Here is an 11200-nt window from a genome sequence, read left to right as displayed (position 1 = left end):
TGAATAAATAAAAATAAATTTGTTAGGTGATTGTAGAGAGTATGAACATTACATATATCATGGATCCCATTTTTATTATGATGTGTTCTTTATCGTCCCGAGTTCCATTTGCATGATGTTAGTCGCAAAACATCCTTGAATGATTAATCCAAGTGAGTGTGATAGTGGAGTCACCACTATAAGAGCTTGGAGACAAGATAAATGTGCATAACTAAAAAAAACACAACATTGATAAAACCCTAAAATCACTCATATATTGTGTGTATAATAAGTTTAAACTTGGTCTAAAGAACCTAGTTCAAGACACCCTAGTTATTGTGGTTTTTTAAGGTAAGACTTATTAATACTATGTATAGGCTCAAACACTGAAGATACCTAACACTTATTATACAATGTTAACTGCTCATTTTATTTTATTTATTATAAATATGAATAATTTTAAATCATAGTAGGGAATGTTAGAATCCTAATTTAAAACTATAATTCATGATAGACTTTTTTAGTAATTAATAAATTTTATTGACTTAGTCGTTATGATTAAATTAATTTATTATATTTAATTGAAATGTATTTAATAAAATAACATCCAAAATAAATTTGTAATTTATTTTATTTTAATGAGTTATAATTAAAATTGAAGAAAAAAAACATAAGACAACACAAAGGACAAAAAAAAGTTCAAATGCTTATGCCTTGGTGGGTCAACATGCTTAACCCATTGACAAAAAAAGCTAGAACATGGGTTTCTAAGGCCAGACCGGCATGCTTCAATATCCTTTTTTATCTTTAAATGTCATCAGTTTTTTTTATGGAAAAAAAGAGAGCAAATAATACATTGTTTGTTGATTTCACTCCAGCCACCTTAAGGTGCTAAAATAAAAACTCTGAACTATTGATCTTAAAAAAAACCTTTTTTAGTCATTTTTTCACTCGAAAATACTTAAAAAACTTCTCATAAACCTTAATGAAACTCATATCTAACCACAAAACAACGGTTAATCATTATATAAATAAAAGAATCAATCCAAATAAAAACATGATGTATTTTTTTTAATGAAAACATATTTTCTTTTATTAAAAGCATTGTGTTTTAAATAAATAAAACTTATCATTATGTGAAAATCTAGTATCAATTAAAAAATATTGAAAATCATATATTGATATTTTATATGCAAATAAGGGGGGGATAATAAGTCATCGAAAATTTTTTTCCAAACTTTTTATGATAAAAAAGTAAAAAAAAAATATAAATTTTATTTTTAATTGAATATAATATTATAAAAAATACTATTATCTTTTTTGAAAATAAAGGCAAGATCGAATGACATTTAATAAAATAATATTTTTAATATGTTTTTAATTATTTAATTTACAATATTTTTAAATTTAAATTTAAGAAAAAAATTAAAAAATAAAAACTAAAACTAAAGGGTTGTATAAAAAAGATCAAACACCTAGGCATGCACATGGCCCAACACAAAAAAGTCCATGCATATATGCTTGACCTTTTTTTGTTTTGTTTAATAGGATGTATGAAACGCCATCTTCAATTTTAAATAAATAATTGATGTGTGCTCCATTATGATTAATTTCAAGTTGTCTACTTATAAAGATTTTAGTCATTAAAGATGGTTAAAAAAACAGATTTTGAGTTTTGAGATTCAAAAACTATCTTGCAACTTTTTTTCAATTGAAAACATCAAAAGAAAAACACTAGGTATCTCAATAAACTTATTATCGACCTTAAAACACTTTTAAATTAGTCAAAAATAAAAATAAAACAAAATAAAGAATTTCTAAGCCTTAATAGACTTTTCCAACAAGATAAAAGTTTAAAAATTCATCAATGGAACTGCTCTCGTTAAGAGAAACTCAATGATATCAAGATTGTTTTTTGTCTGAAAGCAACCAACCAACCTATTTCTCTCTCCTCTCGTACAACTCAAAGAGTGAAACATAAAAAAAAAATATTTAGAACCTCAATGTAAGATTTTAAAACTAAAGAGACCAAAAAAGAGTAAATAGAGAATTTTGGACTAACATGAACTTTTTTGAATGAATTTGAAAAAATCCATGTTATTTTTCTATCCTTCTTTTTAAAAAAATTTCAATACTGCAAATTTAAATCTTATTTCATCAAATTAACCTCTATTTCAATCCTGAAATTTTAGCAAAGATATTGAATGGTCAAGAACGTGGAAATAGGAGATGATATCAATACACAAAATATCACAAACATCACATGGAAGGTAGAAATTAAAAAAAATAAAGTTTAGAAACCAAATTAAAAAAATAAAAAAACAATATTTTTCATTTAACAGTTCGGTTCACAGTGAATTAAAGCATTTTTATAGTAACCAATTGTGAAAGAACATTTCTTTTAGGTTTATTGTGTGTGTGTGTGTGTGATAAACGGTTGATATTACCCAAAAGAAATAGAACATTTTTGTCAATAAAAAACATTTGATGAAAAAATTATGGAGAAGCTTGTATTTTTTACCCAAACAGAGATAATTTATTTTAAGCAAACATTTCCCTTGGATATTGTTGAACCGGCAAAAAAAAAAAAAAAATCACATCCATATTATCATCCCAGCAGCTGCATCGCACCGGTACTCCTCCTTGTTTTAACTGTAAATAGCGCCAAATAAGATTGTAATTGTATACGTTCAATTTGAAGGAGAGCAGGCACGGACATCCAAGAAAAGTCATATTGAGGCTATATTTATTTGCTGTAAAGTAATTTTTTTAAAAAGATAAATTTTTTAAAAAATAAATTAATATTTTATGTTTAGTAATGTAATAAAAAATAAGTTGAAAAATATTTTTTAATATTTGGTTATATCATGAAAAATAAACTGAAAAATAACTTATTGATATTTTATTTTTTCAAGTTTATTAAAATAATAAGAAACAAATCTTACAAATTAAAAAGTTAAATGAGAATGAAATTGAAAAAAAATTTCATAAATTATCTCAAATAAAATAAATAATAATCAAAATAATAAAGATCAAATCTAACAAAAAAAATAAAAAATAAAGAAATTAAAATAATAATAATTACCTTTTCATAAATTATTTCAAATAAAATAAATAACAATCAAAAGAATAAAAACTAAATTTGATAGATAAAAAATTTCAATTAAAAAATAATAAGAAAAAAACAAATAACAATTAAAAAATAAAAATCAAAGTTAATATAAAATTAAATTATAAGAGATGAAATACAAAAAAAAATTCAAAACAAAATATATATAGCTATTAAAAATTTGAGGACCAAATTTGATATAATCAACAAATAATATAACATTTCTAAATTTTTCATAACTTCTGAAAAGTGTTTTCCGTCTGAAATAATTTTTTTTTTTTTTTTAAAACCAAGTTAAATTTTTTTTAACTGAAAAACATGAAAGTTTGGATTCCATCAAACAAATGCCCTGACAAGTCATATAAAATCAGAGATCAATGCCTAAATCCATTTATTGAATGGATAATATCATTTATTTATTTATTTGAAATTAAGGCCTCACATGCCCTAGTGCGATGCCATGAAAGAAGTGCCTGTTTTCCCAATTACCTGGAGAGCTGAAGCTTTATTATCGAACCAGGGATTTGAGAACACCAGCCTAGAATTTTCAATCTCACGGCCATGGCAGTCAGAAACAAGATTTATTAGCCACTGAATGAGAAAAATAAATAAATAAAATAAAATACACCCAGTTACACTCAGCAAATACATTAAACTTCCCAGCCTGGTGTAGCTACCGCATAGTATTTGTGTCCTGCTGCAACTTTACATGGGTGGGTTACACCTATTGTACAAGAATCTAGGAGCAAACATTCTGAACCATACCAGTCCTGTAATTTAAATCTTACACAACAAACAGCCTTTAACAAAACTGCAACCGGAAGCTCTACATGTATAAATTACATTTCCCAAAACCTGGACACAGTCAGTTCGTGGCAAAGATGAGCGTCTATCCTGCTTGCTGTATTTTGCCTGCCTGCTGCATTGCCGTCTTTAACTTTAAAATAGAGGCCATTATGGCCTTGTAGATTCAGTCAACTTGCAACAAGAAAAAAAAAAAGAAAAAGGAGGGCAGTGTTCAGACACTCGGTGATCAATCATTTCCATTTATCCTTTGTCCGTTCCTACTTCAGGCTTGAATCGTGATCACTTTAAATCTAGTCGAGCTGTTCTCCATACTAGAGAATTGGTTGATTTTAGTAATAGGCCAAGTGCTGAAGAGCATGCAGCTCGCACGATTGTGTCTGGTGATCGACTCATCTTCCCCATCAACGTACCAAACACCTATATGAAGATAGAATCTTTTTGTGAGTACTCAATACTTTTTTATCTTAAAAAAAAAGTCAAACTGGAGGACTCATTGAAAAGGACCTGTGATTGGTAAAGGGCTAAAATGCGCTGATCATCTGAAAGTGATACCAAGCAGCTGACCAAGTAAATAGCATTAGCCTGTATTATTGGCCAAGGTGCGTCAAATGCCTGTATCATCAAGAATGTAAGCAAAAAATTTATATATATATATATATATAAACATGTTTATTATCTTTCTAAAAAAGCAAAACGGAAAAAGAAAAAAATTCTTAAAGTAGAGTTCTCATGGATTTTGCACTATAATCATAAAAACTGTTTTTGGATTTTTTTTTTTAAAAAAAAGACATAATCACTTAGCAAGATATACACCTGTATGGTTGATGCCATGTAAGTATCAACTCTGGAAGGAAGATGCTGGATAAACTGCTTAGTCAGATCTCTTACAAAGTCCTGATAGTCACTTCTGAACAAAAGACATTATTTTGAACCTCCGTGAGGAACATAGGTCACACCAATGCTTTTTCAGAAACTTTAGTTTTTACAATTAATTACTGCATACCGGTGATCAGAAGTAAAATAGTGCGAGTTGAATAGAGCAGTTGATTCTTCCATCTCCATCAAGGGGGCAAGCCTTTTCAGAGTGTTCTATTCATTAAACACTGATTCAGTTGAAATTTTTTGTAAAGAAGCTTGATGCAGAAATGAAAGTCAAATGTTAGGTAAATACTCACTCGGCAAGCCTGTCTCACACTAAGATCATCATCATGAAGGTGCAAAACCAGGCGAGGAACGGCAGCGTGTATCTGAGAAAAGTATCTGATCTATATTAGCATGCTGACCAGAAAAAATAACAAAAACAAATAGAAATACATTTCTAGCACACCATAAGTGAATAATCAAATCCAAAGATATGACAGAAGACGAGATATCAGCCAGGTACTAGTTAAAAAAAGAAAAAAAGAAGCACAAAAGAACCCATCACTCAGTAATGCCCATTCAAATAGCAAACGGGAAAAAAAAAAAGAAGAGGAAAATATCAAGAGAAGAAGGAAGCTTCGTTTGGTGTTTTTTAAACAAATGTTGGTGCAACAAACGGTAATGCTAATTTATGTAAGCACTGTGTTATGCTTGCTTCAAATTTATAAAATCTTAAATGAAAGAGGCAGACTTGACACTCTCAAATCTTTCTCAAAAGTATTCCATCCCCCACCCCTCTTAACCCAATTATTAACAAAACATTCTATTGCACTGAAAGCAAATACATGCTGTATAAAAATTCAGGAACAAAAGTAAACATAGCTGATCATCCTCATAAACTTCATTGTTTCTGTACTGTTGAGTATATATCATCATGAATTAAAACAAATAAAGAATGATCCGACACTTTAAAAATAAATAAAACATTGATTAACTCCACACTTTTTTACGACCAGTACATAAGGTACCTGCTCAAGAAATATTTCACGCTGTGCCCCAACACCATATTTACTCAGGGCTCCAAATGCTTGAAAGGCATCAGCTCGCATTTTCACATCCATGGATATCTGTTTTAACCCAAGAAAGAAAAGTATATGGATCTACACATCAGTGTTGTCTAACGAGAAGCATCATCTATATGAAATTATTTCATGATACAACAATAGCACAGTAAAACAACCATAAAATACATAAATAGGAAATCTTATAGCCTTTTTATCAACAGCAACTGTCCTCAGCTAGATGCAAAATCAAAAGTTACGAAAGGCAACAATGTTCTTCACAAGGAAATTGTTATTCAAGGTTATTCGAGTTCAACCACCTCTCTGCTACTAACAGAAAGTACTTCACTAGTTCACAAATCAATGTTCATTTTCTCCTGTCATATTTTTTGCCATAAAACCAGAACACTGGCATGTCCTGCTTTTCATTCCCATACACAGTTCTAAATCAATGACATGAAGACATAAACATGTCCATTGTATTTGAGAAGTCATATCTTTTTATTGCCATATTTTCCTTCGTTATATGTTGCATTCATACATCTTCTCTCCAAAACATGTTTTGAGGCCAAGGGTTTCAGTAAATAAAAAGGATGGAATGTTTCTTTTATGAAAAAAGCTTAATTACTGCAGAAAACTCACTAGTTATAGCATCAAAAGAGTAGAGAATTAAGGCATCAAGACTACAGAGAATTTTCTACTGTACAAAACTGTATTTTCAGGCAAGCTAAACAGAAACCCTTTGATGACCACAAGGAATACAACTCAATATATTTTATTGACTTGCCAATAAATCAAATAATGCAAATAGTGATCACATGATTCCATTCAATTCCATGCATTTGGGAGCATATGAAACAATAAATCTTCATTTTAGCAACAAGAAAAGGGAAAAGATGTTAAAAGCAACAAACGCACTTGAAGATTGCGGAGCCGAACAGAAAGATTGAGCAAAATGGGCTCTACTGCATCATCTGGGGATGATTCAAGAATCTAAGACATGCAACAGGAGGAATGATGAGTGAGGTAAACAAAGTGCAATCAGAAAGCACATGTAACATAAACAAAAGAGAGATAATGGGTAATCACCATCAGTAAGCACGAAACAGCAGTTAATTGCACAGATTCATCCAAATCGTCAAGCAATGCCACTATTATGCCAAGAATCTGGATTGTGTGCTGATAAATATGAAGCGATGGTATCTGTGGATTGCATATCACAAAAAGTAATTGGGACCATGTATAAATATTTAATCCTTAACATTGAAAAGTTAAATGATTTTTTATAAAATGTATAGAAATTATGTACAATCTAGGGTATTGTGTGGAAGCCCTTTAGTGTATTCGAACCTTAATGTGTGCAGAAATTAGGCACACACATCAAACATTTGAAGTTCATTCCAGTACTAAAGAAAAAATTAAACCAAGCAATACCTAATTCTAAAACCTATTTTTCTTGAGCTCCATTTGTATGCATTATGACACATGATAAAAAAGGAACACGGAGCTTGTATAACTCTCAATAAAGAATACCTGGACAAGCCCTCTTAAACAAAGACGTCTAACTGTTGGAGACTCATCCGAAACATGCCGGCACAATGCTTCAACCATCTGCTCCAACAGGGAATCAAAACCCCCACTGCATCACCAAAAACATACAAAATGAACATGATATTTAACAATAGGATGGGTAATCCTTGACTACAATAATTAAACCGGGTAAAATAAAGTCAGAAAAACAAGCATCAAATCAGAGTGTTACCATTGATTTGCATCAGGAAAAGATAATGAATGCTTGCATGAAACCAATTTTAGACTGCAGTTAGCTTACACAACAAAACAAGGATATGCTGATATGCATTGCATGCTCTACAAATTCAAAGCATCAATTTATACCATAGAAATGGCAGCGGAAAAGGAAAATAAAAAGACTTGGGCTGTTTTTGGCAAGGGTAAAACAAATGAGAAATAAAACACTAGATTTCCTTTATGTTGTAAAATTAAATATGAGAATAAATAAATAAAATGTCCTCCAAAACTTAGGAAGATTATATGCCCCTGAAAATCACTTAATCAACAAATGATCTTGTTATTGCATGGATGCTTCACCTTATGGTTATCATTTCTGCTGCAGATCTTTAAACAAGTAAGCTAAAAACATAACTGAGAAAGATATACCATTGAAGCAATAATTATTAGCAGTATAATGCTAATCAACCAAAAGATACATGATGTGTACGGAGTTAAGAAACATTTTAACAGTAAGTAAGAGAAGCACAGGATAGAATACCACTTGAAGTTAGATCATTCAATGCATACCTATAGGGAACAAACACCGACAATGCCGCAGCAGCAGCTTCCCTTTGAAATTTTTGACGTCGGTTTAAAGATTCCGTTAAAATTACACAAATAGTCCGAACCTGAATAAATTACCAAAAGAACAAACTCCAAAGATATCACAAATGCATTAACAAAGAACAAGAAGAGTAAAAACTACTGAAAGGCATTTACAAAATCATAAGATCACATATTTAGCAAAGCAACCATGGAACAATCCTGAGCATGACAATCTGGTTCCTGATACTTCAAGAAAAGTTTGCATCACGTTGCACTTGAACATATTTCTGACCTACATTGAATATTTTTAACCAATTTCGACAGATTTTCTATTATACTAAAGCTTACTAGTTAAGCAACCTGATGAATGTTTGACAGATATATCTCCTTCAAGACAGTGTTCACAGATTATATTAGAACAACAATTTTCTGCTGCCTTGGGTAGTAGGAATTCCTCCTACCCATTTAACAGATATATCTCCTTCAAGCCAGTGTTAACAGATTATATAAGAACAAAAAATTTCTGCTGCCTTGGGTAGTAGGAATTCCTCCTACCCAGCACATGTCAGTCTCTCAACCCACCATGCATGGGTAGCATTAATTGCTTTTTATTTTTTGTCAACAAAAACCATTTGTTTTGCCATAATCTTTTTGGTAAACAGAAACTTACCCTTTTTATTATACATGTATGATTTTGATATCAAATATATTTCTAAAATAACAAATGCTGTCCAACAAATGACAGTCCAAGAGATTGCCACGTGTTGGGTAGGAGGAATTCCTCATATTAAATATTATCCTTCACCTAAACAAAACTTTCTGTTAGGTTATATTGTCAAACAAAGCAACTGACAAACATAATTTTTCACATATATGTTTAGGACAAAGATTACCTATCCCGTATGAAATTTGTTCAGAGAATGGAAAAATAGGAATAATCAGTTTTCTTTTTTGTTCCATTATTAACTTAAATATCATCATTTTCTTTCTGTTATGTGTTTTGCCATTCCTCAAATTTCAAAACTGAGGGGAAAATATGAATAAAAGAAGAAAAAATAAGTGAGAATAATCAGAACAAAACAATGGGAATGGACTTCAGAGGATTGCCAAATTACTTCTTTTGGCCTCTTTATAGATATGCTGCCAGCTAATTCTCCGATAAGATTGATCCACCTCTCCTTTTCATTTTGCTCTCCATCTCTAGCCAAAATCTACAGAAAACATGTAATTTTATTCTTGATTTATTTTAAATTGCTAATTCAAAACCTGGAAATCTCTGTTATTGCACTGGGCAAGTTAACGGCATCTGATATTTACATACCTTTCCCATTTCAAGGTCTCCAACACACTCACAAAAGGCTTGAAATGCTGTTAGAAGAGCTCTGAAAAGAAACGAAGACCGAAACCATTTAAAAATGTCTACATGTGGGCACTGCTGAACATTGAAGCACAACGAATGGAATATTCAGACAAAACATAGAATATAGATTAGACACTGACCGCAATGGCTCATGCTGACCAGAACTAGCTAGACCATGACAACTTCCAAATTGGAGTGTGAGTGCAACAACAACAGAGGCATAGCTTTGCTCTACTGCTTTCTTTCCAACTTTACCACCCCCTCTGCAATTATAATAAAAGAATGCAGAATTATGTACCATCCAAAGAGGCCATGTCTGACAGAATTATGTACCATCCAAAGAGGCCATGTCTGACAAATGGAGCTAATGGTACAAACCTGAAAAAGGCAGTGAGAGCAATCATAGCAGCTTGCAGAATGTCATCCTCTATCTTACCATCAGCTAAATAACTGGAGTTGTCTCCTTTCTCCAAATCACTCTTAACAACAGGAGTCTGGTTAAGGAATGATATCAGATGCTCCAGGAATTGAAAAGAAAGAACTGTGTGTTGAGAAAAGGCCTACAAAAAATTCAGAAACAAAAATAATTTACAGGAGAAATCAATGCAAGTAAATTTTGCATTCAATTAGAAAAAAATAAATTAAAAAACCAGGTCAAACATGAATAGATAACTCCCCCAAAGACATGTAGCCAAACAATCATGCACGGACAAAAAGTTAAATCAAGTACGATAGACATGTAGACTAACATGACATTTATTAGCAACCCTTTCTTTCTTTTTTTCTTTTCTTTTTCTTTTTCTTTTTCTTTTTCATAAAATAACAGTATTATGTCTGTATCTCTAACTTTGATTGAAGTCAACAAAAATAAATTCAGGAAAGAAAACCTAGTCCTTCTCTTTCATCCCTTAGCTTTTTTTTTTTCTTATTTTTTGTGAAAACTTCCAGTTTTCTATAAGAAGAAGAGGGAGCTGAAATCCATGAATAACATTTCCAATTTCCCAATTCTTTGAAGCAAAAGATTCCAATAAATAACAAAAGGATAATTGAGCAAATAATGACCATCACAATCTGAAGTTGCATGGGAAATTAACCAAGCATCACCCCTAGCACTAGTACCGGGCACCATCCAAGTACTTGTACAGGGTTAATGATATGCCTCATTACAAACCTTCAAATGAGAACAAAAAGGAAAGGAAAAAATAAAATAAAACCCTCTTAAGGAGACAAAGCCATCTCATAAACTAAAATTAAATACTCACATAGAATGCGTCCTGCATTGGCCAGCCACCTCGTAGTCTAGATATATCCTTCGTAACTACATCCTTTCCAGCTGTGGCCAATACTTCATCAAAGACAATATTTGAACTAGTACTTTCAGCTAGAGAAGCAATCTTTAAACAGTTAAGGATTTAAGTGGGGAGAAAAGAAAAAAAAACCCCACCCAGAGCTGAAGACAACAATCAAAAAGAAGAGAGCTGCATAAATACAAGCACTCAACACAGTAAAGACTGGACACCTCTTAATTTCAAATAGCTTAATAAAGTTATACAAAAAGGAAAGAAAAAATGATACAGCTCCAAGAGTCTCCAGACGCAAATGCTTCTCTGTAACATGAACCACAGCAGAGAGCAATGATTGAGTTGTCCTGCAGACATTTTCAGTGTAAGAATACTTTCATATGGG

General features: G+C 31.3%; 1 protein-coding gene across 5 annotated transcripts in view; it reads right to left on the bottom strand.

Annotated features, from left to right (window-relative positions):
* Positions 1-3684: 3684 nt before the first annotated feature.
* LOC133688972 (protein SHOOT GRAVITROPISM 6) overlaps positions 3685-11200 on the bottom strand; it is a 29266-nt gene continuing 21750 nt past the window's right edge. For 2 of the 5 annotated variants that reach the window (XM_062108649.1, XM_062108653.1), the window contains 16 exons: positions 11090-11162; positions 10777-10908; positions 9893-10074; positions 9655-9777; positions 9476-9536; positions 9270-9365; positions 8137-8237; positions 7351-7456; positions 6907-7020; positions 6736-6810; positions 5785-5883; positions 5071-5142; positions 4899-4984; positions 4709-4802; positions 4400-4507; positions 3685-4312 (listed from right to left, as the gene is read on the bottom strand). In XM_062108649.1, the coding sequence (XP_061964633.1) occupies positions 4175-4312; positions 4400-4507; positions 4709-4802; positions 4899-4984; positions 5071-5142; positions 5785-5883; positions 6736-6810; positions 6907-7020; positions 7351-7456; positions 8137-8237; positions 9270-9365; positions 9476-9536; positions 9655-9777; positions 9893-10074; positions 10777-10908; positions 11090-11162 (1660 nt within the window). In that variant the 3' untranslated portion in view covers positions 3685-4174. The remainder of the gene's footprint in view (positions 4313-4399; positions 4508-4708; positions 4803-4898; positions 4985-5070; positions 5143-5784; positions 5884-6735; positions 6811-6906; positions 7021-7350; positions 7457-8136; positions 8238-9269; positions 9366-9475; positions 9537-9654; positions 9778-9892; positions 10075-10776; positions 10909-11089; positions 11163-11200) is intronic. The other 3 variants (XM_062108651.1, XM_062108650.1, XM_062108652.1) reach the window with 3 other exon arrangements.

This window comes from Populus nigra, chromosome 3 (genome assembly GCF_951802175.1).
Source record: "Populus nigra chromosome 3, ddPopNigr1.1, whole genome shotgun sequence".
Classification (NCBI taxonomy): domain Eukaryota; kingdom Viridiplantae; phylum Streptophyta; class Magnoliopsida; order Malpighiales; family Salicaceae; genus Populus; species Populus nigra.
The sequence above is the reverse complement of the archived record's forward strand: the minus strand, read 5'-3'. Positions and strand labels throughout refer to the sequence as shown.